The sequence below is a fragment of the Drosophila busckii genome, chromosome X (genome assembly GCF_011750605.1).
Source record: "Drosophila busckii strain San Diego stock center, stock number 13000-0081.31 chromosome X, ASM1175060v1, whole genome shotgun sequence".
NCBI lineage: Eukaryota > Metazoa > Arthropoda > Insecta > Diptera > Drosophilidae > Drosophila > Drosophila busckii.
The window spans coordinates 7,708,834-7,733,208 of record NC_046608.1 but is presented as its reverse complement, the minus strand read 5'-3'; the positions used below and the strand labels follow the sequence as shown (position 1 = coordinate 7,733,208).

The window sequence follows — 24,375 nt, the reverse complement described above, 5'->3', positions numbered from 1 at the left end:
CATACATTTAAGCAAAAGCGCAAGTTTTCCAAAATGAATATTTCCAATTGGCTGTTGGCCACGTCGCTACATAAGATCGTTCACACACAAACACACACACACAGGCACAGACACAACCAGACGTATGCGTGTATGTGTGAATATTAATGCGTCGGCGTTTGCAGTTGTTTTTGGAATCAAATATCGCTGAACATAAATTTCACAGCCATTAGGCAAACACACACATACACGCATACATACAGTCGTTTGTTTATGTGTATGTAGTCATGTATTTAGGCTACATAGTTGTGCATGTGTGCGTGTAACTGTAACTAGGCTAGCATAGATTTGTGTGCTATGAAGAAATTTGTTCAACTTGCTCAAATATAAACTAAATACATACGATGTACGTATGTATTGTATATATGTATGTATATATGCACAACAGTTATTCATAGTGCAAAATTGCAACATGCCCTTAACGCCGGCACAAATAGATATATAAATATATAATATGTGTATATATTTTCGATTTTATATATAGAAATATAATATATACATACAAAGAATGTACTTTGTGTGTGTGTGTGTGTGTGTCTGACGTCGATGTCGGCTGCCAAATGACCGGCCTTAGCGCATATTTTATTCAATCGTCTGTCGATCTGTCTATTCGTCTACCTTTAATTTCTGCTTTCTATTTATTTAGCTCAATGTATGTTACTAATCGTCATTGTTGCACTTTTAATTTGTTCCAAAATATTGATTAAACATAATCAACAATATTTCTACTTCAGTTAATAATTTCAATCGGAACATACCTAAAGATTAATTTATATTTCAAATTGCCTTTATAGCGCTTGCATATATTTATGCTTATACTATTTATGTTTTTTTTAGTGCATATCCAGCCAGTCAAGTTTTGTTGAAAATCATTTTAATTTCTTTTTGGCACACATTCTAATAAAATGTATATTTTAGGAACTTCTATGCCATCATTTTTGCTTTACTTTACTATTTTATCTAATGTCATAATCTATGTATATATGTACTTATATATACATATTAATGTAAATGCATGATTGCATAATGTAACACGAGATTTGTAAACAATTTTTGTTAACTGCTCCTCGAGACGAAATTTTTATTTTGATTTGTATTTTTTCAAGTAAACAATTTATTGGCCAGATTTAGCTCTTAACATATACATATATATATATATATATATATATATATATATATAAAGGCGCACTAAAGTATTTCAGCTCTGGCTAAATTTATATACGTTCATATGTATGTACACTGGCTCTCATAAAGCATATGCCAAATATATTTGTTGTTCTGCACGTATGTACATTAAAAACTTTGAACTTAGCTAGGGACCCAGCCAAATATTTCAACAATCTGTTTAGCATATACATTCAATGTGTCTATATAATCCGCATATGTGTATGCGTGTGTGTGTGTATATGTTACCTTCAACTAAATTTCAATTCACATCATCTTTAACATCAACACAGCATCAAGGAAAACAAATATCAATGTTTCGGGTATCGCGCTATTTTGGGTTCATTTGAGTGGGCGAAAAGATCTAGAGATGCGCTCTCGCCTATAGCCTTCGGTTCAGTTCGTTTCAACGACAAATACACATGCACACATTTATATAGTACATATACATTTGTATCTATATACATATGTATAACATAGATATGACTTTCAATGGAGGAGCTGCGATCTAGCTATTGATTGCAAATCTAATGAATGCATGGAAATCTACAGGAAAGAAAAAGAAAAATAGGCACAAATTTTATATTATATATATTATATATAATTATATATATATATATATATATATATATATATATATATATATATTTAGTCGTGTATGGGCGAACATTTTAATTTAACTAACTTAAGAATATGAAATTCAATTAATTTTGTAAGAAATTAAAAACAATTTATCAAACCATTACAAGTTAGCAAGAATCTTAATAATAATAAGAAAATTTAAATTAGTTGCATTTTAATGTATCTATGATAGCAACGGATTTTTCTGGAATTTTAAACTCTGAAAACAAAATTAGGTGAGTGAGAAATTCAATTTGGTTTACTCTGAAATGCCTGTAATAAGTTTTTACTTTACAAATTGTAGAAACAAATGTAACGTTGGAAATTTTTTAAATTAACAATTAAATTTTATAGACCTTTGGGCTCGTAAAAACAAATCAAAATAAATAATAGATGTATGTTTTTTATTTCTTTAGCAGAGCATATCAGCATAAGACCCATTTATTTTATATATTATTTAGTTTTGTAATGAAGTTTTGCTATATAATCAAAACATTGGTTTTATTGGAAACAATTCAAATTCTAGTTTCAAAAATCAAAAACAAGTTATCTGCTATTAATTCGACAAACGCTTGCATTACTGAATGTTCAATTTAAATACTTGTAATCCTATAGACTAAATAATTTTTATTGGGTGACAGCCGCTATAATAAAACTATAATTAAGCACAAATTTAAATAGTTTAGCTATGTGTACTGTGTAAAGTAGGTCTGTAAATCTCGGTCAAATACATATTTTACATATTTATGCAAATTACATACAAGTATGTACATATATGTATATCTATAATATGTGCATACCTTATTTTAAAAGTCTAACAAACTGTGATTCATAAAATTCAATTTCATTCGCAGCAGTTTGTATAAGATCAATAGATTGCTCTTGTTTTGAAAATCGAATCATTGTTTTTAGCATACGATTTTATGTTTGTCTGTGCTAAAGATATGTATACTTATATGTATAAGATATGTATAGACATGTATGTATATAGTATGTATATGTATGTATGTTTTGTAAGAAATAAACAACTCGTTGCGTGCCAAAATTAGACGCCATACATGCGACGTCCAATTTATAAATACATGCAACCAAATTTAATAAAAATGAAAGGCAGCAAAATATAAAACATTTAGCAAAAATAGAATAAATTAAACTATTTTGCTTTTAACTAGTTAACTTTATTGTGCACTTGTTATTCTATATAAATGAAACGATTTTATTTTGTATTGTAAGGATACATTTTCAAATCAAATCGCTAAGAAATGCAATTATTTTTAACACAACATTTTCAACACCATGACAATTGCTATTAAGCATTAATTAAACTAATTTGGCAAATACCAACATTATTAAAAGAATCTTGTTGCAGCATATATTCAAAATGTTTTACATTTATCTATGTAATTGGCAAAAAAAAAAAGTACTTAACAAATATGTACATATATTTGGCAGCCTATTTATTTATTATTTATGCGTAATGTATCTTTGAATTTGCCGGCCCTTTTGTTGGTTTTATTTTTGTTTTGAACAACAATCGCATTGGCTGCAGACCGCGGCTTACAAATAAAATTGCAGCTGGTCATACTGCAGGCGCGCACACTGTCATCCAGTAATTGATTCGATTAAAATCAAAAATAAAGGAAAGAACGAAATAAGATATCTGCGTACATACATATATGTTTTAAATATAAATACATACGCATGTACGTGTGACTGTGGCAAAGTGTAATTGTATTTTGTTTTTGTTTTGCTAATTGACATTGGGTTTGTTACAGTGACACACACACACAAAAACAATCATACGCCGTGGACGCGCCTCCGGCCTTGCTGCCCGCCCAACAACCCTTGCCAACAAACACTCCAACAACCGCTTTGTTATTGTTATTGTTGTTGCTGCTGCTGATTTTGTGTCTGACTAACGCAGAAGCAATAAAAATTTGCGAAAAATTCAAATCAACAAAGGAAAAGAGAGCACTTGACAGAACTACGCCGAATTTACGTCACGCTTAAAGCGTCACGTCAACATGGCCAGTGAGCCGGAGAACAAGCCGCCCATACTGCACATTTTGGTGGTCGGCTTCCATCATAAGTTGGGCTGTCAGGTGGAGTTCTCGCATCCACCACTTATAGCTGGCTCCAGTGGCCGCAATGAATGCCCATCCGGCTGGAAATATCTACCCACGTTGGCGCTGCCGGATGGTTCGCACAATTTCGTTGAGGACACTGTATTCTTTAACCTGCCCAGTCTACTAGAGCCGGCTGCCAGCATTTATGGCGTCTCCTGTTATCGTCAAATTCCCGTGGAGAAGCTCAAAATACGAACAGCCGACGTCACACGCAGCACGGTACAAAAGTCTGTGTGCATCCTGGCACGCCTGCCCATCTATGGCTACATTGAGGTTAAGCTGGCGCTCATAGCGGATGCGTTCTTCGAACAAGGCGACTTTAGCTGCACCGATCTACTGGTCAAGGCCTACCAACAGCTAAATGCCTGTCTGCTGGACGAGGAGACGCATCGCCCGCTGCGCCACTTCCATGTCGGTCTGTCGCTGCGCGAAATTGTCCTCCACTGGCGCCACAAGACGTTGATGCTGTTCAAGCTGCTGCTGCTGCAGCGACGCGTTGTCTGCTTCGGTTCGCCCGTGCGTGGCATGTGCGTGCTTATACTGGGCATGGCCTCGCTGATACCGCGTCTACTGGAGAAAGGTTTCCAAGAGGTGGCTTGCGTGCGCACCTCACGCCCACTATCGCCCATGCCTGACTTTACTGACTCGCTGCAGCGTGAGGCGGCTGCCGAAGCAGAAGCTGAAGCTGAGGCGGTGGTAGAAGCTGCAGCGGAGACTGTAACGGAAGCCGAAGCGGAGCCCGAGGCAGAGACAGAGCCTGAGATTGAGGTTGTGGCGGAGGCAGAGGACATGACGCTGGTGTCATCGGCCGCTTCGGCTGCCTCACAGTACTGCAACAGCAGTGGCAACACCTCGCCACATACAACGCCCAATTCACAATCTCAGGAGTCGAGCTCCGCCAGCAGTTGTCCCACCACGACGCCCACGCACCAGGATCTGCAGCGTGCGGACTCCACGGAGAGCGGCATCAGCAAGCGCAACGCACGCAGCAGCTCCTTGACGCGCGAGGCCAGCGTGGACACCTTAGCCTGTAAGTGTTGCTCACACTATGTCATCAACACTTGACTTATGCTTTTTTTTTTTGTAGCAAATCTTGCCGCGCTGTGCGCCATCAATCCGGATGAGTATCGCGCGCCCGTGAGCATCTTTGCCAGCGGCAATCTGTGCTTGCCTTACTTGTCGCTGCCGTATATGGATCTGCTGAGCGATCCCATGGTACTCAGCTACATAATAGGCACCTCCAATGTGCTTTTCCAACAGAAGCGACAGCTGGCCGATGTGCTGGTGGACATCGAGGCAGCCAATCTGGATGCGCACGATCCGGAGCTGCGACGTCAGCTTGTGCTTAGCACGGACGATCTGCGCTACATGGACTACATACTGAAGCATGTGCAGGCGCCCAAGGAGGATGCCGAGGGCAGTGAGTACTGGATACGGGAGCAGTTCCAAGGCTACATGCTGGCGCTGTTGCGCACCTCGGTAGCCACTGATGTTACCGCCAAGGATAACGATCACTTCAATGCGCACTTTATGAGCGCCTTCAAGCGCACGCAATGCTATCAGGAATGGCACGATGTACGGCCCGACCCAGAGTTCTTTGACGCGCTGCCCGCCGGACATCCCTTCGCCGGCACGCTCTCCGTGGCGGACATGAAGCTGAAGCTGGCGCAGTAAGTACTTCCTATATATTGAATATCGTGCTAGTGATTGCAGCAATCTCTCTCTTTCTCTCTCTCTCTCTCTCTCTCTCTCTCTCTGTCTCTGTCTCTCTCTCTCTCTCTCTCTCACTGACTGACAGAACCATGCAGAACAGCGAAAGCGGACGCAAAATCAATCAAGCCGTAAACACCACAAGCCGTGCCGTAGGCGGTGCCATTTCTCAGGCCAAGGGCGCCCTCTCCAGTTGGTGGTCATCAATAACCACAGCGCCTGCCAACAGCGCTGCTGCCGCAAGCGAAAGCAGCGGCGGCGACGACAGCAGTGGACTTGGCCACATTGACGAGGCTGTTGACAGCCAGGCCACCCAAGAGATCTCAGTTACATTCCAGAATCATAAAGACGAAGCCGAACTGGATATAGCAGGCGTTAGCATACACATGGCCAGCCCCATCTGCGAGGATAATGCCGAAGCAACTGGCAACGCGGCAGATCAACAGCAACAACAACAGCAGCAACCTCAAGGTATCGTAGAGATTGGTCGTGAGGCTGAGCTGCTGGACAAGGTGGAACAGGCAACTGCAGCAACCACACAATCTCAGTCACTACGCGCCGGCTGCGGCGGCGATGTAGCGCTCTCCGTCGACCGCAGCAGCGGCGATGTCTTTATTGTTTAAGCCGGCACTGTAAAAAAAACAGCAGAAACATTCAACTCAAAATTAGCTTACTTTAATTTAATTCAATCCGCGTGCATTTCTCACTGTGTTTACTTAATTGCGTTACTCAAATTGGCCAAAAATTATGTTTACTATTATTATATGTTGTATGTTTGTTTGTATTTATTATAGACAGTGCATATTCGCGGACGCGACTACAATAAGAAGAAACCAACACAGTATGAAGTTATATCAATCCATGTGCAATTTGTAACTAACACAAGTGTGAGCGAGACGCCAATATGTACAATATGCAGTTAGCACACTTAAGAGAAGAGAAGCACGCGCCGAGGTTGCTCTTAAGCTTGCCATACTCTCGCTCTCTCGGAACCTATCTCTCTCACACCTAATGATATTTGCCGATAGCCCAAAGCTGATAAGCACAAGACAAGAATTTAACATAAAACTTATTAACAAATTCATGTATATATTCAGCATAATCGTAAATACTATTGATATAAAAAAAAAACAAATGTAATTAACTTATCTGCAAAGTTTCCTTATACGAAAATTAAAAGTTGATAAAATGTATGTAAATGCAATTTGCCTTGTTTCTTAGCTAATCTTGGCATGAATTCAGCATGCATTTGGCTCCTTTATCTGATACATATGGCTCTTAATCGTAGCATACAGTGTTTGCAGCTCAAACTGTAATTGCATGTATATACTAATCTTGGCATGAAGATAGCGGAATGCTGTCCAAGAGCTCTTTACCCCTGGTCAGCTGCTTGTATATGCAATTAGGATTCTTTCTTCTTATTGAACATGTCAGCTAGCTGATCTTGGTATGGAGTCAGCTGAATGCTGTCCAAGAGCTCTTCAGCCTTGGTCAGCAGCTTTTCGTTCTGCTCCATGGCCATCCTCAGCTGCTGTGCCTTATCCTCGATTTCCGACAGCAGCGCTGTCTGCTCCTTGATGTACTTGTCCTTGGCCTTTAACTGTTCCTGCTGCCGCAGCTCACCAGCACTGACAATACCTAAATTATTTTTTTTCAAGGACTCCAGCTGGCGTGTCAACTCATCATTCTGCTGTTGCAGCTTTATAATGGACGTAGCCTGCTGCGCTTTGCGGTCGTTTAGCTGCTGCAGATACTGTTGCCATTTGCTCGCCTTCGCCTTGCACATTTGCTGCAATTCGGCTAGCTGCTGCTCTTGAGTCTTTAGCAGCGCCTTGCAGCTGGTCAAACGTGCTTCAAGTTGTTCATTATTAAGCAATATTTCGTTATAGTAGGGCTCCAGTTGGCGCAGTCGCTCCTTCAATTGCAGATTGTGCTGCTTTAGCAGAGCCGACAGTTTGGTCAGACGCTGGCGACATTGCTGTATGCTCTCCAGCTGCGGCGGGAACGATAACATCAACACCAGCTGCTTGAGCTCTATGGTTTTGTCAATGTCCGAGTCCAGCGCTATGTTCTGTGCTTGCTTGTTGTACTTTTCCACTTGGTCCAGCAGTTCCTTTTTAACGCGTGAGAGTCGCACTTGCTGCTTGTCACTGTGCTTGCCCAAATCGTTAAGTTGACTCACATGGAATTGCCTTTCGTTCTTCAAGTCCACCAACTGCACTTGCAACTGTTCCACCTGCTCTACTGTATACGTCTGCGTCTCTATATGTCGCTTCACTTCCTTTAGATTCTGGTCCAACATCTTAAAGTTGTTGACATTCTGTGCTGCGCGTGCATTTAGCTCCTTTATTTGTTCCTTACAGCTCTTAATTTTACCATGCAGTGTCTGCAGCTCATCTTGCAATTGCTGCTTCCGAGTGAGAGCCGAGTGTAGCTCTGCCTGCAGATTATTGGGCACCTGCAGCTGCTTGTCTAACACTTGCAGCTGCTCGATTAGCTTGGCACAATCTGCGTCCAGCGTATCAGTGTCAGGTAGACCGCAAATTCGTTGTACTATCTGATCGCTAATTTTGCGCTTTAGCAACGCATACTCATCGACTTTTGTTGTCATCCCACAAAGCAAAGCATTCCGTGGATTTGGAGAACAGCAAAAGAGTTAATTTCCTCGTCCAGCTGCACGGTGGTGGCCTGTGGTAGTGGATAGCATCACAGAGTCTTGCGTGTTCTGCAAGTAGCTGGGATGCTCGTTAGTCTCCATAAATGGGAACTCTGCTTTGTGTTCAGTTGTGAGCTCTGGCACAAAATCCTTGAGGAAGTCGAACAACACAATCACATGCCCAAATGAGGATTGAGTGGTTGGAGTAATTAGCCAGGATTTATTCACTTGATATGGATAATTAAGCTTGGCCAGTGCGCTTATTATGTCCTCCACATGCTTGGTGTCATCCACAATCTTGCGATTGGGCCATATGAATTGCAAAAAGTAATTCACAATTCCAACAAACTGTTTCTTGGTCATTTGGCGCAGCGAAGCGGCTCCTCGACTGAAAAAGTCTGTAGAGAATCCTGCGATTGGCTTTATATGCATCATCTCGTTCAGATGCTCGCTTATTATCTGTGTTTGCTCCTGCACCCATTTCTTGTCAGAATGCAGCGGTCCCGCTCGTTCAACAGATGAGGCCTGGTGCGCGCGTAATGGCGTCACACTAAAACTAAGCGCACTGCGCTTGGCTGTAGTAATTGGCGGACCCGTGCGCATTGGTGTGCCGCGTTCCTGCCCATAAGTGGCTCGACTGTTAGTCTGCAGCTGCCACTGGCTGAGCATTCCCGCTTTATTCATGGGCGTCGAAGAAGTGCGCAACGTCGATCTGAATAGCATTTAACAAAAATTTACATTGCACTCACCGCACACAGCGTTCATATTTACCTTGTCTGTCGTGTTTTTGCAAAACCGCCATCCTCGCGAATCTCATCATGGAACTCCGAAGTTCTACGTGGCTTATACATTGCTTTATATTGATTAAATTTGAGAATAACCTTAATGTAGAGAGACGCGTAATTTCAATTTGAAAATGGCTGTGGCCAACCAGAGTTGCCGTTTTGCTTACATGGAGTTCATTTGAACGAACTGGAACTTCGTATTATTCACATTAATGTAGTTGTAATTTATTTATTTATTTTGACTTCAACTTTGTTTTGTTGAAATTTATTCAAGCTTCTCTTGACAAACGAGTTGTGCAAAATTATGTTCGCAGCTTCTTTCCTCTTTATACTATCGAGCAGAAAGCAATCGCGAAGATCACCAGGGCTGTCATTTAAATCGATATATTTGATTCTAAAGTGCGCGCGCATTATCGGTTTCGATCCATCCTCTTATCCCAACGTATTATTGAATTTTTATTATTTCATTTTGTTTGTGCTTCACAATATTCATGCTATATTTATGAATTACTTTATTTTAGAATTATTGGTAGATAATATTATAATTAAATATCGATCACATTTCCTTTTAGAACGTCTCATCCTCCCCTGTCCGCTTCACATAACACAAAAACAATACAATAGCTCAATACATATACAAAAATAATTGTGTATATCCTCAACTCAAAATAGTTTTCACATATTAAATAATACAAAGCTTAAAATTTTAACAGAGGCGTTGCAAAAAAAAAAATGAAATAGTTATTATTAACAAAGAAGCGAGACTTGCAAAAATCAAATCAACGGTGATAATATAAACTTAATAATATGAAAATTAAATAGGCAATTTTTAAGACTTAGCTTAGATTAATTATTAACATCTTAAATTAAACGGCGCTGAATTAATACAAACAGGCAACGAAACACAAACCTTGCTGTATCAATGGACAGAGAGAAGGAGGCGTGGTAGACCCCATATAGTATATATATTCTTGATCAGCTAGACAAACTGAGTCGATATAGCCGTGTCCGTCCGTCCGTCTGTCCGTCCGTCTATATGAGTGCGTGTTTTTCAGAAACTATAAGAGCTAGAGCAACTAAACTTGGTATGAACTACATACTACATACTATGTAGATGCTCCTATATCCAGGACACTACGCTTTTATTTTTTTTTAATTTCCTCCGCCCCTCCCCCGCAAATCGAAAAAAAAAATTTATAAGACAGTAAAATTGTTTTTCACCGCTCTGGAACGCAGGTTCTTTGCCTATTATAATGTTCCAAATAATCAGTAAATTCAAAAATACGTTGCTCGAATGAAATTATAGCGCCGATCGGAAAATACAGTCTTATCGATATATTTCAATTTGCGGCAAATCAGCTGTTGTGCTCTGTCAAACACTGGTCACAACCCGAAAAAGCATTTTACAAATTGTTAATATATTTAGTGTTGCTTATTTACAAAAAATAAATAGCGTTGGCTTAGCTTTCTTCAATGGATCCCAATTTGCGCAATGTATGTAACATAATTAATACGCTTATTGCCTTTAATTCATTCATAATTCCTTGCAGTTGAAAGATTTTCTTACATTATACAACAAAGTGACGGAGCTGTGTTTTGGCCGATGTGTTGATAATCTTAGCCAACGCGAGCTTTTTGAGCAGGAGGTAAACTATTAAATGCAAATTAATGTATACAAATTAATGTGTTATATTTGGTTTCGTTAGGAAACTTGCGTGGACAGATGTGTAACAAAATTTGCGCGCTTCAATCAAAACATGATGAAAGTTTATGTTGATGTGCAAACAAAAATTAATGCCAAGCGTATGGAGGAGGCTGAAGACGCCGCTAAGAAGTTGGAGCAACAACAGCAAGAGGAACGCATTAAAGAATCATTAAAGCAAAAAGAAGTGACTAGCGCCACTGCCTCAGTGCTAACCCCTGCTGACAATACCTCCGGCAATCTGACCATGTAGCAGCAGTCTGCGGATTGGAATGCTCTGCCGCAGCTCTTGTTTTTCATATTAGATAGCTAAATACAACTACACACACAAACATACATTTAAAAAACTACACACACGCATAGATAAAGAACTAAAAGATGCCGCGTATATGTCTACTAGCTCTCATAGGCCTGCCAGCTGCAGGAAAAACTACGCTTAGCAGCTGGCTGCTGCGACACCAACAGCACTTGACGGATTGGAATGTGCTGCACTTATGCTACGATGACTACTTTGATATGGACCGGGGAACACTAGAAAACATTGACTATAGGCAACAGCGCAGCTTCATACATAAATTGTTAAGCCAAATTATAGACACGCTTCGAGCTGGGCCTCATAATCTGCCGGACAAACTGCGGTATACCAAATCAACTGTCAACAGCGGCAACTATTTACTTGTATGTGATGATAACCATTATTATCGCAGCATGCGCTTTAAAATCTACCAGCTATGCCGCAGCAAAGGTTGCATTTATTCACAAATCTATATTAACCGCAGCTTGGAGCAGTGTCTGTTGGCCAACAAATTACGTGGCGCTGCTGTACCTGAGGCTGTCATACGACAAATGCATAATAGGATAGAAGCACCCAGTGAGCAGGAATGCAACAGTCTAACCCTGTGCAACGCAGACTTTGACGCAACTTCGAGCATAATTTACAAGTTTATAATAAGCTTACTCCAAAAACCCATAGAACCAAAGGCATTGCCCTCGACCCAGTTAAAGCAGCCACAATTGCAGTCTCTAACACATCAGTTGGACTTGCTGTTGCGAACGAGGATTCAATTCCAAATGCGTAATACACCAACTAACTTGTCCAAGGAGACAAGAAGCAGCTGCCTTAATGAGCAGCGTAAAGAAATCTTGACGCAGTTCCGACAAGACCAATGCAGCCAGCAGTTAGTCATGAATCAGATCGATTTAGCATACTATGTTAATTTGTTAAACTAGTCTAACATGTGTACATATTTACCTACATACATAATTATAGTAACAATAATGCGTTAAACAATAATAAAAGTTAAACACACAAAAATATATGTAAAACTAAATTCATTTAGAATAAAAAAATGTATTTCGGCTAAGGAGCAACAGCTGGACGCTGTTATTTGCTGAGAAATAAAGAGAATTACGCTCAAAACGACAATTGTTTTATTTTCCGCCTTCTCGTAAGAACAGTACCGCTGCACATTCTTGTCGATCTCGTGAGTGACTGTCAGAGTCCTACTTATTTGAAGTCTACTCTCAGAGTTCTGCTCTTTCCAAAATTCGCAGTCTACTTTCAAAGCTAGGGCGCAGCTATTTCGCGAAGGCCTCTCAGAACGTGGCTTTCAGAATGAGAGTTTGTTGATGCATAAAATAGAAGAGTAGCCACCTGCTGCCACCTTTACCTGGTATTTTGCTAGTTTCCATATGTCTAGAGCAGGCACGGATTTGTTAAAGTAAAGAGTACGTTTTTATAAACAAACATATGCGTAAATGTATATGCAATAATCCATTAAGCCATAAAAAGATAAATACACACAGTTTAAGTAAAACTAAATATTTTTTAGTATAAAAAAATTAATTTTAACCTAAGAGTTTGCTAATCTAGACCACCTTTACTTGGCTCAGATCGCGTTTTTCAATCATGCGCATCTGCTTCTTTTTCATACGCTTCAGTTTAGCCGGATTCTTAATCACTTGCACTATCTCGGCCTTACGTTCATTGGCCAGGCGACGCTCAGCATTCTCGACGCGTCGCTGATGACGCTGCACGGCGGCTTCCTTGCGTTGATCCTTAATCTCCTTGGACTTTTCCTTAATGTATCGCATTTCATTGCGAAGCGCAACTTTCTTTTCAAATGTCAGACGGTTAACAGTTTTCTTTATTTTGCTGAACCTAAGATGCCATACGAAGGATAAGAAGTTCGCTTAAAAGCTGAGGTTACAATCAATACTTACTTCTCTTTGGGCGTCTTCCATGGTCTATTTGATTTGGGTTGTCCTCGCGGTATTGATGCCTCTGGCTTTCGCACCTTTTTTGCTGTCGGTTTTGCCGTGGCTTTATTTGTCTTTGCATCCGTGCTTGTTTCCATTGTATCGTTGTTTACGTTTTCCGCTGTAACCGAATCCGTTTTATTAACTTTTACCATTGTATTTGCAAACTAAACAAAAACACGGCTAACACTTGCACGTGTTCTTAAACCAGCAGGGCTAACGATAACGATAACACAAAACATATGTTTACTCTTTACGCAGTTCGCAGCACTTGCCTAATTAATGTAATCGATAAACATGGCGCTAGTTTCTTATTTATTTAACAGAAAGAAAAAACAAGAATTTTATTTTACTCATCAAATTTACAAAAGCTTGTGGTTTTTTTTGTTTCAACTTTGGTATTAATCTACATATTTACAGGCATATATGTATACATCCTTTGCCGTTACTCTGAACCCAATTTGTCCTTAGAACTTCTGTCGTGAGTTGTGGTTGCAATTGCACCAGATGTTGGCGCAGTCCCGCTGGCCAATATAGCTAGATTGTATTGATCCACGTTGTAATGATAGAAAAACGACTTGCTGTACTCGAAGGTTGATATCATAATCGCACAAGCCGGCGCTACCTTGAACAGTCGCGGTCCAAGTCCAGAGAATACGCCGCGCAGGCCATTCAAACGATAAATACTCGCCAAGCGCTCTGCCATGGATTTGTTGGCCGGCACATTTTTAGGCGGATTATCTGGCGTAATGCAAACTGAACCATCAGTAGAGCTACTAACGAGCGAGATAGCAATAGTCCTACCTGCAAATATGAACTTTTCACCGAACTCGATTTGTTCATGAGTCTTGATGACATCGAACGGTGTGGTAATTGTGGCCGCCACCTGAAAATGATAAAGAAATAAACATAAAGTTTATGATAATATGGATTGCAACTAACCGATCCTGATATGGCTCCGGCAATAAAGCTGAATCCAAACGTTGGCTCAACGACATTAAAATGACTCTTAAGGTACTCATAGCAGGTCCAATAGATGCCCGAGAAGGGCACATCTCGCAATATAGTCGGGGGCAGGCCACGCCATAAGCCCAACACGCCCTGAGCTTGCACCACTTGACGCACCGAACTGAGCATTTCGGCATGTGTCATTTTTTGTGATTGCATCTTAGTGCGTATCATTTCGATGGGACTGACAAAGGTAACAGCCAATATACGTGCTGTTACGCCCGCCAGCATCGGGACTAGCATTGGTATATCGCGCCCATAGGGTGAACTTTTAACTGATGCCAGGTATTTATAGTGGAGTTCGGTGTACCGAGCTTTGAACTGTTCATAGGCCACAAAGTATATAATGGTCGAGGGCAGTGCAGAGATGAGCGTCGGGCTAAGCCCTGACCATAGGGAGCGTATCCCTTCTGAGCGGCTAATCTTAATGAATGCATCCTGCATAAAGGAACGTTTGAATCACCTTATTATATGAATTAAGCTGATCTACTCACGATCGTGCCGGTAAAGTGTGTAGCTGACACAGGCGCTGGTTTGTGAAATGCATTGCTGGCTCTAGGCACGGGAGTATTGGGACCGCAGGGACATATGTGGTCCATAAGGCCATTACAGTAAAGGAAGCATTTGTTTGACAACAGCGCTGATTGTTGCGCTTGCAGTCGGGTCTTGATCACATCCAAGGGCGTCACTAGAATAAGCAGAAAATTGTGATGAAATAGCATGTACATATTATGTACATTCACATCTACATGTATAATGATTAGTTTGCTTACGCATGTACACTTACTAAAGCACGCGGTTATCATAGCTCCAGTGCATGCGGAAACCACTTGCTGCAGCGGTCGTATGCGAAATCTGGGGTCTGTCATTGTGAATCTTGGTTGCATCTGAACTGGTAGTGCTTCTGTTATCGGTACGGAAACTGCTGACACACCATAACTGCTCTGTTGCTTCTTTGATGTTTCTGGCATGTTTGGCGGGTTAGTGTGCACGTCGGTACGCTGTATTTTGTGCAAAGGACGTAGACGTAGGTATTAACTTTTATGTAGTTAGCACTTGCTTTTGTTGTTGCGCTATTATTGACATTTAATCAATTTGCCAATAGTTGGAAGCTCTAAGCTTCGGATGTGTTAAAATTTGTATACTTTCTATACATTTCAATGTGTGCGTGTGTTCAAAGTGTGTGCACTTATCGATAATCAAACAGCTGGTCAGACAAGAATATTGCAAAGCTATCGATACAGCTGCTGTGTGATTTTTATCGCTATTTAAACATAATTGTGTAAACACCTACCTGTTTCTTGCAAATCTAGGTTGTAGTGAAAGAAAAAAGCTTTACTGTACTCAAATGCGGATATCATAATGGCACAGGCTGGCACTACGCGCAACATTCGGGGCATAACACCCACGTAAAGTCCACGCACACCCTGGTGTCGATAAATGTTACTGAGGCGTCCAAAAACTGATTGCCTGGCTGGAGCACTCGTACTGGCGGTTGCGCTGGCATTTGAGGCGCCCTTGTTATCTGAATAGAGCACATCTTGACCAAGCTCGATCTGCGTATGAGTGGTAATCAAGTCGAATGGCATGGTCACTAGAGTGGCCAACTGCACATGAGCACAAGAAGAGTAAAATTAAAGAGTTTACGCCAACATTATATTATTTAGGAATACTCACCGCTCCGGCAGCTGCTCCCGCCACAAAACTGAACCAGAATGTTGGCTCACTCACATTAAAAGCACGCTTCATAGACTCATATGCAGCCCAATAGGTTCCCGAAAAGGGTGCATCTCTCATAACAGTGGGCGGCCACCCGCGCCATAGGCCAAGCACACCATGGGATTTAATTAGCGAACGCAACACCTGCCACAATTCCGTGTATGTAATATAACCGGACTGCATCTTAATGCGCACCATCTCGAGCGGTGTAATAGCCGTAACGACTACAGTTCGGGCACAAATACCGGAGATCATGGGCACTATGCAAGGTGTGGGTAATTTCGACATTTTTTTCTCTATCTCATTACTCGTTTGCCAGGGATCACGAGGCTCCATTACATAGTAGATATTGTTAATGGCTTGCTTTAGATACTCATAGGTGAGAAAATAAATGATGGTCGAGGGCAAAGCAGACACAAGTGTCGGACTTAGACCAGACCACAGACCGCCAACGCCCTTGCCACATATTATTTTGAGAAATGCATCCTGCGTACAATATGTCATATGCTGAAGTGACGCTGTGATGTGGTCGGCATTATGCACTTACCATGGCCCCACGCACAGGGCTCAGGTTGCCAATCTCGATGCCTGGCTTGGCCACGCAGTCACTACCGTTTGGTTTGCAGACGTGCGTCATCAGGCCATTGTGGAAAACATAACAAATTTTGGACACAACAGTCTGCTTTCGCGCAGCGTTCTGCGTCTGTGTCTGGACACGTGTCTTGACCACCTCCAGTGGTGTTACTGTGATGTGGAACAGCAACAGTAGAATTGGAGCTTGAGACGCAGCATTTCTAAAGCTACTCACCAACAAATGTGGTGATGAGACCGCCAATTAGCGCAGAGATTACTTGCTGCATGGGCTTAATGCGATATCTGGGATCCTCGACGAGCACCGATGTGGGCAAACGCAAGGGATCCGTATCCAGATCTGTCTGTATTTGATTTGGCTCCTGGTTTGGTTTCTGTCGCATTTTCGGCTGCTACATAAACATAAAATTTTTTTATTTTTTAATGAATCTTAATTTAAAAATAATTTGAAATGACTTTTATTTCGCAGGTACGACCGGGAATAATATTTATATCCCACGAGCCAATTTAACAAAAGTTTCCAGTCAAGACCAATTTATACTGCAGAAAATTTTAAAATTGCTCTTTATTAAGAATTATGACCTAATATCATTTGATCGGCGTCAAGAGTAAACAAACATTGAGGAGAGTACAACAAAGAAATACCGAATGAGAAATAATAAGATTTAATTGCGAGAATTATAAATATGAATTAAATTAATCAAATTTAATAATAATTTGCATTACACTTAAGTTATTACAGTTAAATATGAGTAGTAAGTCAGTATTGTAATTTAGCTTTAATTCAAAGAAAACAAAAAAAAAATAGATGTATATATATTTATATTTATGAAATTATTTAGACTGCTGCTTGGGTATATTAGGCCAATTCAGTATGGTAATCCGCGTTTTTTAGTAGTTGCTAGATAATATGCTGACGGCGCTTGGTATATGGGGAGTTGGTGAAGGGGGTACAAGGTTGATTGCATTAGCATCCATGCCCACCGATTCACTTGTGCGCAATGGGAATCAGAGTTTCGCCAGCGGTTAGTGCAGGCAAAGGCGCATCCACTGTTAGCACACCATCCTTGCTGAGGGATGAGCGTATGGACTCGGGATTAACACCCTTGGGCAGCAGAAATTCACGATTGTATTCCCTGTAAACGCTCTTTGTGTCTGACTTTTCCTCGTGCTTGGCGTGCACCTAAAGAAATACGAAAATAATTTATAAGTCAATGTGTCCTGCTGCTTTCAATTTCGATCGTTCAATTTACCAACAACTTTTGGTCAACAGTTTTCACAACAATTTCCTCGGGCGCATACTGGCTGACATCGAAGCGCAGCTTCAGCACTTTGTTATCTCCCTCATCCTGTATCAATGGCGAGCTAATGTCCGATACATAGTTCTGTGGCTTGGCTACTCGTGAGGGCAGTGCCGAGTTTGTCGTTGAGCTGCAAATTGAATTGAATAAACATTAGTTGGTTAGTTCTAAAATTATAATAACAGTTTCTAATTATCTACAAATCAAAATATAACCTTGTTGAAGTTGTTTTTGTTGTGCGAAAAGTTTTGTGAAATGTGCGTGTAAATGTCTCCATTATAGCAAAGCGGTACTGACTCCAAACTCAATCGTAATCTAACTGATGCGCACTCGTAAACTGAGAGCTGGGCCATCCTCTAGCTGAGCCGAAGGCTCCGTTTAAAACCAAGTACATATGTACTTCCCCCTATGTATCTATCTATAAATAGCCTCAATTTCCGCTTCAAAGCGATGTTTATTTATAATTTCGAGGCAGCTGCACACATTGGATGCATATTCGGAAAACAGGACAACAAAAATGGGGAGCAATTGCATATACATATATATGATATACTTAGAAGTACAGTACAGTAAATGCCTTAACAATTAGTTACAATTTTAAATAATGGATTTTGATTTGTATTTCAATAGTAGTCTACTGTAATAATCTTTAATTTTTGCGTTGCTTTTCGTACTCTTGGGACAAGACACAATGGGCACAAGTATTTGGCACAACTGCCAAAATTTTTAAGCCAACTATTTAATTTTCATGTTCATATTCTATTTACGCAAATGAAATTTCAATTTAACATCATGTTCGGCATAGTTTGCAATTTAAAAGTTTTTGCTGATTGAGTTTCGAGATTAGATTTGCCACTACAAATATGTATGCTATAATTATTATTAATTGTCTATGCATATGTGTATGTGTGTGTGTGTGTGTCAAAAATTAAAAGAAATCATAAATAAATCTCATATTTTGCGTGCAATCTGAAAATCTGTTTTGTGTATAAAAAGTATTGCAAGAAAATTTGTATAAACATTTCATCAACTTAAGAAATTGTAAATTCACAATTGAAGTTGATTTGAATACCTGGTTGTTGTTGTAGTTTTTTTAGTAGAGCTTTTGTTTCGTGAAGGTAAAGAGGTTTTGACAATTCAATTAAGAAAGTTTTATATATATTTAGGTTTACATATGCGGTTGTTAAGTATATTTCCAAAAAAGCAGCATGTAAAAATTGAGAGAGAAAAATTAGAGAAAGAGATAGAGGATTATAAAAGCTTATGGTTAATAATTTACTTAACTTAACCTACTTAAGACTAAAGTGCAAAATACAGAGATATACATACTAACATATGTTCATATTCACACATGCATAAAAGGCGCCATAGCCAACAGTTTTATTGACCAAAGTAGAACAATGAACCGCTGTGAAATATCATAAAGGCGCTAACGAGTGAGAGCGAGAAAGACATATATTTTGTTGGTATGTATGCATGCACTATCTTACTATCAGCTGATAAGATTACGCCGTTGAGCAGAGCAGCATTCGGCACACTGTTGAAGATACGACCTTGCTGGCAACAAAGTACTTGATGTCAAAATGTTAAACAAAAACAATAAACCACAAAAGGTTTAGCAAACAAATTGCTAATGGGAAAGTCCCGTTGTACATTCATGTACATATGTATGTATATTTAAAGCACTTGGCTATTGATTGTTAACGTTACTGCCAAGCAACAGCGACTTGAAAAGAGGAAGCAGCCAAGACCACAGCCACCTGCCGGAACCAACGGACAACTGTGGCGGGCGTTGATTTTCTTGGTGGCCAGCCAGCAATGCACACAGACAGACACACATGCAATCCAAGCAACTCTCGCTGCTGTCGGCAAATCGTGAGAGCGCGTGGTCTCTCTCTCTCTCTCTCTCACACACACACACACACACTTTCTCTCTCACAGCGGTGTGCGTTGCTTATAGGCTGATGATGTCATGCATATTTTTTCGTTATTGTTATCGAAAAAGCTTTGCGAGTATGAAAATTGAGAAGAAATGAAATCAAATCGAGTACACACACCTATGTATATACACGGATACAAATGCATATGTATGTATGTGTGTGTATATCAAATGTCGGCTTGCCTAGCGACTGCAGCTGATCAAGAAGAGAAAAAACACTGATCGGGCATCGAAACTTTAAATGAATTTGCATGATATCATCTGCTGTCTATTCATTATACTCATTTATTATTATTATCACGCATAGAGGGGCGAATGCACAGCTAAATAATAGCCAAATATTAGCAAACGAAACGTAAATATTTACTTTAGTGAACATACACACGCACCTACGCTTGGAGGCAATTCAAACAACTGAAATACATAAAATGTTAATGTTTATATTAAACAAAACGAAACGCAGAGACTGGTTCCATATCAAAGCCTTGACAATTGACAAATTTAGACATGTAATAGATGAGGTTCAAGCTTATACTCTATAACTTTGCACTCTTAATTTGCATAAACAAAATGCGCTAAATGTTAGCGCACGTTAAACTCAAGCCCATATAGTATATAGCACATACATATGTACTATACAATTGTCTGATAATTGCATTATCGATTTACTCTACAATTGGCGGATCGCCCATTGTCTGCTATGTATATAGAAATTAGTTATACATGTTATTTGAAATGCTTTTGGAATCGAGAATTTATCTCGAGTCATGAACAATTTTGTATCTAAACATTGTGTGCGGCAATTGAAATACGAGCATATACTATAACAGCTACTAAATAAATCAATTAGTAGCACAATATGCATATTCTCTATGTCTGTAGTGTACGTCGGTCGGTCGGTCGGTCGGTCGGTCGGTCGAAGTCAATGACGATGACGTGAACGTTTATTTTTAAACAGCCATCGAATAGTTTGAACAATTATAAGTATGTGAGTACAAACAATACTTCATGTTAGCTAAAAAACAAAACATCTGCTGTCCCGCTGAGCCATTAGACCGAAAGTAGTCGACCCTTTAGATCTTATACTACTATATGTGTGTGTATTGCTTTGAATTCGATGGTAATTTGGGTCGCTGACTCATCCAAAATTCATCATCATCATCATCATCAACCATCGCTAGCTTGCTGGTGTCAAAGGCCATGCGAATTCACCTGGCTAAGTTATGGACTTGAGCCAGAGTGTGGGTTGCTGCAGTCACAGCGATTTCGAAAACAAAAGTTCTGCTTTGTGGCGTAGGGGGAATTGGCTAAAGCAAAGTTTTGCTGAAAAAGTTACGCTTAGACACGCAATTTGTAACGGGATCTATGCAGGGCACTCATTATACCTTCTTCTTCTATCTTGCTCTGCTTTAAAGAGTCGTGTTGTGTTGGGGCTGCGAATGCAACGACAACAACAACAACAACAACAAACAGACGGCAATAAAGCGTTTTCGATTATGTCATTGACTATGAGCCGGGGGCGACAACAACAGCAGCAGCAGCAGCAACAACAAAGGTAACGGGAGCTACAGACACTAAAAACCAAGTGGTTTCTCAAAATACGCTTTCAAGTGGCGCCCACGCAACGCTTCGGCGTTGCCGCGAGCAGAATTGGAAAGGCCAGCGAGGCGCAACCGCAACAGCGGCGGCGGCGGCGGCGGCGACAACAGCTCAGCCGTCGACGTCATTTTTTTTCTTATACAATCCATACATACTTAAAGCTTAAAGCATACACTTGTACATATTTATGTATGCCTGAAGCAGCTACGTGTTGTTTAGTATATATTTTTATGCTGTTTCAAAATTGTTGATGGCCGCCTTCACATTGTCTGTTTGCTTAGTAAATATTTGAATTATCTGTATATATGTACACATGTGTGTACATGCCTGTCCATACTCTTGTGTATGTGTGTTTAAAGTTCACGAGATTTTGTTGTTCTGTAGCGCATAATACAAAAAACAAAAAATAACAGAAGCAAAATTCCGTTACGCCTCATCCCAATGATGGCACAAATTATTTTGCGAAGATACCGTTACAGATCACTCCGAGCTGCCACTGCTGTGCCAAAACCAAGAATACCTCGAAATGTGTTTGTAAGCATGTATTGCCATTTGTTTGCCAGCCAAAAAGATCTAATGAATAATATGTATCTAGTATGTACATATGTCTGAACATTTGGCAGTTTTTAAATATGTTTGCATGTATTAGCGAAATGCTTAAGGGGGTTGGGGGGCTCTGTTGGCAAAAATATTATGCGTGTGGCGGCGGCGGCGGCCATAGCTGAAGACAGAGAAATGGAAATTTGTGTACACACACATATGCATGTGTGTATTTATGACTCATGCTCTAATGCTAGAACATCAAATGTGCGACCCATAGTATCTGGGGCATTTAACGTTCTGTGTTGGCCTTAGCGCCCCTCAAATTTGTACGTAATCCAGCCAGAATGGCTGGCCATACCAAGTCTATTTATAGGTTGAAGAACCAAACACACACACATACATACATACATATGTATGTATGTATGTATTACGAAAGCTGTTGATGAACCAAGACAATGTTAGCTAATGTCTGCAGTATCTACCTGCCATCTTTTTAATACGAATTTATGTACGCATACAATCTTTACATAATTTAAACAATAAATATTTGCGTGTACGCGATTGTTAAGCCACCATAGCAACCTCAGTCAGTGTTAATAGCGCAGCGAGATAAAAGATTCAGGGAATTTTACGCTAACAACACACAATTACAAGTTCAAGTACATGCACAAGCTTTGGGGGTTAGAACGCCGGCTTAGGAACTAAATTTGTATGTGTATAAACATATCTACACTCTAAACTCATAAACACAGCTTACCTGGTGGACTCGAAGAAGTTTGCCTCGCGGTTCATTAGTTCGTGGCGGAACTTAGCCATCTCCTCCTCCATTTTACGCATCTCGGAATCGAAACGTTCGCGTATGCTGCTGAATTCCGTATCAATAACGCTGAAGTCTCCCAATTTGATGGGAATATTTCTCTTATTAGCCTCGGCCATTTTTATTTTCTTTGTGTATGTGTGTGTGGTGGTTAGATAGAAATACAAAAAACTTCTTGCTTCGATTTGTTGTTTTCACGCGCAACGAAACACACCGCTGTATTGTTGTTATTGTTATAGCTGTTGTAGTATTCTGATGTGATTTGGTCAACGTATGTATGTACACTTTCTAATCAGACGAACGACAAAAAAAATCTCACTATAACGGCAACGTATTCTTTAAATGTATTTGTATTTGTTTTGATTTGTAGAACTCAGCGCGCTTCAAAGTTTTCTCTTGGATTGTTTTGCATTTTCTGTTGGCGAATGCTTTTATAGCAGCGGCTAAAGGTGGCCACAAAATCGATTATACGAATCAGTGATGCCATTTTTTAAAGCAAAACAATCTGGTTTTGGTGGGAAGAAAGCTGAAAAAAGCTGAAACTTTAAGTAATAATGCTTTGAAAACTGCTTTTAGTTGTATGTTATTATTATAAAATGATGTTAATCATAAGTATTTAACATTTAGCGTTATAAACAGAATTTTCGCTACCAGAAAAAAGCTACATTTGACGGGAAAAACTGATTTGGCAACACTGGTCAGCACTAGCACCCAAGAGAGTACAGAGAGGCACTAAGAGCAAGTGCAAGCTAAATTAATGGTATTTTTTATATTTTTGGATGCGGTCACATTCGTCAACGCATTTTTAAGGTACATTTTTAAAAGGGAATTAAGGTCTCCAACCAAAATTTAAAATAGTCAAATACATTAAGTTAGCCTTAAAAATGTATTTAAATTTACGTATTTGCAGTTAATAACCTCAGTTTAAAATAAATATCAACAGCTTTAGTCACGCAGATATTCATATGCAATTAGTTGATTTAGTTGTTGTTTCTGCCTCTGTTCCGCGTTGAATATATTGTGGGTGGCAGTGTAATTGACAATATTAACGGCAATGGCAACCGGTTTATGGCTTAACGCTACCATTTTAGGGCAAACAGCGACACATTTTAAAGCCACTTTGTAATTCCAGAAATGTGCGTTGCGTTCTAAATAAAACTATGTAAACATACATTTTTTATGTTTGTTCATATTTATTGCTCATAGCACGTGGGCGAGCAAAGTTGGCGACAACAGATTTCCATTTCGATTGATTTTCAACTGTTTGTAAACAAACTCAAAGTTTGTGAGATGAGTAATCAGTGATGACATTGTTGCTAATTAAAATCTAGAAAACACTAGACCTCTGATTTTCAGCAACATACGATTGAATGTATGTCCTTTTAGGGAGTATGCTACAAGGGTGTCATCGGCCCTAGTCATACTAGATTTGTGGGTTGGCGTTAGCTTAATTGGCAATATTATTTTAAAAAAATATTTATATGTACATATGTAAGTATTTACAATCGTCACGATTTTAGCGTGCATGACAAAATTAACAATAACAACAAAGATACGATTTAAGTATATGCGCGTAATAAATTTAATCATGAATTACAAAAATAAATTAATAATCATCATCGGTTGTGGCTGAGGTGTTATGGTCTTGGCATCGCCCACATGGATGCGACGGTTGTTAATGCCACTGTCCAAACAATAAACTCATTTTCATCGAAATTGTCGGCCTTGAAAGCGACAATGTTCTCGACTAAGACTACAAAATAACAAAAACAAAACAAAATAAATGTTTCATTTAC

The 24,375-nt window shown here is 39.8% G+C and overlaps 9 protein-coding genes across 10 annotated transcripts; 3 read left to right on the top strand and 6 right to left on the bottom strand.

The window, feature by feature from the left end:
* Window positions 1-3,497: 3,497 nt before the first annotated feature.
* LOC108606217 (late secretory pathway protein AVL9 homolog) lies at window positions 3,498-6,646 on the top strand. Its single transcript, XM_017996108.2, has 4 exons — window positions 3,498-4,837; window positions 4,922-4,980; window positions 5,038-5,620; window positions 5,749-6,646. Exons 1-4 carry the CDS (start codon window positions 3,849-3,851, stop codon window positions 6,281-6,283), a joined length of 2,166 nt encoding a protein of 721 aa, XP_017851597.1. The 5' UTR covers window positions 3,498-3,848; the 3' UTR covers window positions 6,284-6,646.
* Window positions 6,647-7,062: 416 nt separating this feature from the next.
* On the bottom strand, window positions 7,063-8,271 carry LOC108606218 (coiled-coil domain-containing protein 18). The gene has a single exon (XM_033294387.1). It carries the CDS (start codon window positions 8,269-8,271, stop codon window positions 7,063-7,065), a length of 1,209 nt encoding a protein of 402 aa, XP_033150278.1.
* On the bottom strand, window positions 8,253-9,300 carry LOC117134643. Its single transcript, XM_017996110.2, has 3 exons — window positions 9,269-9,300; window positions 9,088-9,197; window positions 8,253-9,028 (listed from the first exon to the last, which is right to left on the bottom strand). Exons 2-3 carry the CDS (start codon window positions 9,165-9,167, stop codon window positions 8,317-8,319), a joined length of 792 nt encoding a protein of 263 aa, XP_017851599.2. The 5' UTR covers window positions 9,168-9,197; window positions 9,269-9,300; the 3' UTR covers window positions 8,253-8,316.
* Window positions 9,301-10,474: 1,174 nt separating this feature from the next.
* LOC108606216 (mitochondrial import inner membrane translocase subunit Tim10B) lies at window positions 10,475-11,069 on the top strand. Its single transcript, XM_017996107.2, has 3 exons — window positions 10,475-10,595; window positions 10,652-10,747; window positions 10,808-11,069. The coding sequence occupies exons 1-3, from the start codon at window positions 10,575-10,577 to the stop codon at window positions 11,054-11,056; spliced, it is 366 nt and encodes a 121-aa protein (XP_017851596.1). The 5' UTR covers window positions 10,475-10,574; the 3' UTR covers window positions 11,057-11,069.
* A 95-nt stretch (window positions 11,070-11,164) lies between these two features.
* On the top strand, window positions 11,165-12,198 carry LOC108606213 (L-seryl-tRNA(Sec) kinase). The gene has a single exon (XM_017996103.2). It carries the CDS (start codon window positions 11,182-11,184, stop codon window positions 12,031-12,033), a length of 852 nt encoding a protein of 283 aa, XP_017851592.1. The 5' UTR covers window positions 11,165-11,181; the 3' UTR covers window positions 12,034-12,198.
* A 439-nt stretch (window positions 12,199-12,637) lies between these two features.
* On the bottom strand, window positions 12,638-13,275 carry LOC108606215 (coiled-coil domain-containing protein 86). Its single transcript, XM_017996106.2, has 2 exons — window positions 13,027-13,275; window positions 12,638-12,964 (listed from the first exon to the last, which is right to left on the bottom strand). Exons 1-2 carry the CDS (start codon window positions 13,215-13,217, stop codon window positions 12,673-12,675), a joined length of 483 nt encoding a protein of 160 aa, XP_017851595.1. The 5' UTR covers window positions 13,218-13,275; the 3' UTR covers window positions 12,638-12,672.
* A 121-nt stretch (window positions 13,276-13,396) lies between these two features.
* LOC108606209 (solute carrier family 25 member 40) lies at window positions 13,397-15,250 on the bottom strand. Its single transcript, XM_017996084.2, has 5 exons — window positions 14,858-15,250; window positions 14,565-14,758; window positions 14,005-14,508; window positions 13,867-13,948; window positions 13,397-13,803 (listed from the first exon to the last, which is right to left on the bottom strand). The coding sequence occupies exons 1-5, from the start codon at window positions 15,039-15,041 to the stop codon at window positions 13,508-13,510; spliced, it is 1,260 nt and encodes a 419-aa protein (XP_017851573.1). The 5' UTR covers window positions 15,042-15,250; the 3' UTR covers window positions 13,397-13,507.
* Window positions 14,992-16,813, bottom strand: LOC108606210 (solute carrier family 25 member 40). Its single transcript, XM_017996087.2, has 5 exons — window positions 16,598-16,813; window positions 16,337-16,533; window positions 15,748-16,275; window positions 15,365-15,677; window positions 14,992-15,071 (listed from the first exon to the last, which is right to left on the bottom strand). Exons 1-5 carry the CDS (start codon window positions 16,761-16,763, stop codon window positions 15,052-15,054), a joined length of 1,224 nt encoding a protein of 407 aa, XP_017851576.1. The 5' UTR covers window positions 16,764-16,813; the 3' UTR covers window positions 14,992-15,051.
* A 411-nt stretch (window positions 16,814-17,224) lies between these two features.
* On the bottom strand, window positions 17,225-22,698 carry LOC108606214 (heat shock protein beta-1). Of its 2 annotated transcripts, XM_017996104.1 has the most exons (4): window positions 22,520-22,698; window positions 18,754-18,783; window positions 17,634-17,811; window positions 17,225-17,563 (listed from the first exon to the last, which is right to left on the bottom strand). In XM_017996104.1, exons 1-4 carry the CDS (start codon window positions 22,696-22,698, stop codon window positions 17,369-17,371), a joined length of 582 nt encoding a protein of 193 aa, XP_017851593.1. In that variant the 3' UTR covers window positions 17,225-17,368. The 2 variants fall into 2 exon arrangements, with proteins under 2 accessions (XP_017851593.1, XP_017851594.1); XM_017996105.1 differs by lacking the exon at window positions 18,754-18,783 and having other exon boundaries at window positions 17,369-17,563.
* Between the last annotated feature and the right edge of the window lie 1,677 nt (window positions 22,699-24,375).

Coding starts and splice junctions, on each gene's coding strand:
- LOC108606217 (XM_017996108.2), top strand. CDS start 3,849: ATGGCCAGTGAGCCGGAGAACAAGCCGCCCATACTGCACATTTTGGTG. Junction 4,838..4,921: donor CCCAATTCACAATCTCAGGA/GTCGAGCTCCGC, acceptor GAGCGGCATCAG/CAAGCGCAACGCACGCAGCA. Junction 5,621..5,748: donor ATGAAGCTGAAGCTGGCGCA/GTAAGTACTTCC, acceptor ACTGACTGACAG/AACCATGCAGAACAGCGAAA.
- LOC108606218 (XM_033294387.1), bottom strand. CDS start 8,271: ATGACAACAAAAGTCGATGAGTATGCGTTGCTAAAGCGCAAAATTAGC.
- LOC117134643 (XM_017996110.2), bottom strand. CDS start 9,167: ATGTATAAGCCACGTAGAACTTCGGAGTTCCATGATGAGATTCGCGAG. Junction 9,029..9,087: donor GCAAAAACACGACAGACAAG/GTAAATATGAAC, acceptor AATGCTATTCAG/ATCGACGTTGCGCACTTCTT.
- LOC108606216 (XM_017996107.2), top strand. CDS start 10,575: ATGGATCCCAATTTGCGCAAT. Junction 10,596..10,651: donor TGGATCCCAATTTGCGCAAT/GTATGTAACATA, acceptor AATTCCTTGCAG/TTGAAAGATTTTCTTACATT. Junction 10,748..10,807: donor GCGAGCTTTTTGAGCAGGAG/GTAAACTATTAA, acceptor TGGTTTCGTTAG/GAAACTTGCGTGGACAGATG.
- LOC108606213 (XM_017996103.2), top strand. CDS start 11,182: ATGCCGCGTATATGTCTACTAGCTCTCATAGGCCTGCCAGCTGCAGGA.
- LOC108606215 (XM_017996106.2), bottom strand. CDS start 13,217: ATGGTAAAAGTTAATAAAACGGATTCGGTTACAGCGGAAAACGTAAAC. Junction 12,965..13,026: donor TGGAAGACGCCCAAAGAGAA/GTAAGTATTGAT, acceptor ATGGCATCTTAG/GTTCAGCAAAATAAAGAAAA.
- LOC108606209 (XM_017996084.2), bottom strand. CDS start 15,041: ATGCCAGAAACATCAAAGAAGCAACAGAGCAGTTATGGTGTGTCAGCA. Junction 14,509..14,564: donor CACACTTTACCGGCACGATC/GTGAGTAGATCA, acceptor TCCTTTATGCAG/GATGCATTCATTAAGATTAG. Junction 13,804..13,866: donor TGAAAAGTTCATATTTGCAG/GTAGGACTATTG, acceptor GCATTACGCCAG/ATAATCCGCCTAAAAATGTG.
- LOC108606210 (XM_017996087.2), bottom strand. CDS start 16,763: ATGCGACAGAAACCAAACCAGGAGCCAAATCAAATACAGACAGATCTG. Junction 16,534..16,597: donor TCTCATCACCACATTTGTTG/GTGAGTAGCTTT, acceptor TCCACATCACAG/TAACACCACTGGAGGTGGTC. Junction 15,072..15,364: donor CCTAGATTTGCAAGAAACAG/GTAGGTGTTTAC, acceptor CACAAAATACAG/CGTACCGACGTGCACACTAA.
- LOC108606214 (XM_017996104.1), bottom strand. CDS start 22,698: ATGGCCGAGGCTAATAAGAGAAATATTCCCATCAAATTGGGAGACTTC. Junction 18,784..22,519: donor AACTTCTTCGAGTCCACCAG/GTAAGCTGTGTT, acceptor ACGAAACAAAAG/CTCTACTAAAAAAACTACAA. Junction 17,564..17,633: donor CTGTTGACCAAAAGTTGTTG/GTAAATTGAACG, acceptor GTATTTCTTTAG/GTGCACGCCAAGCACGAGGA.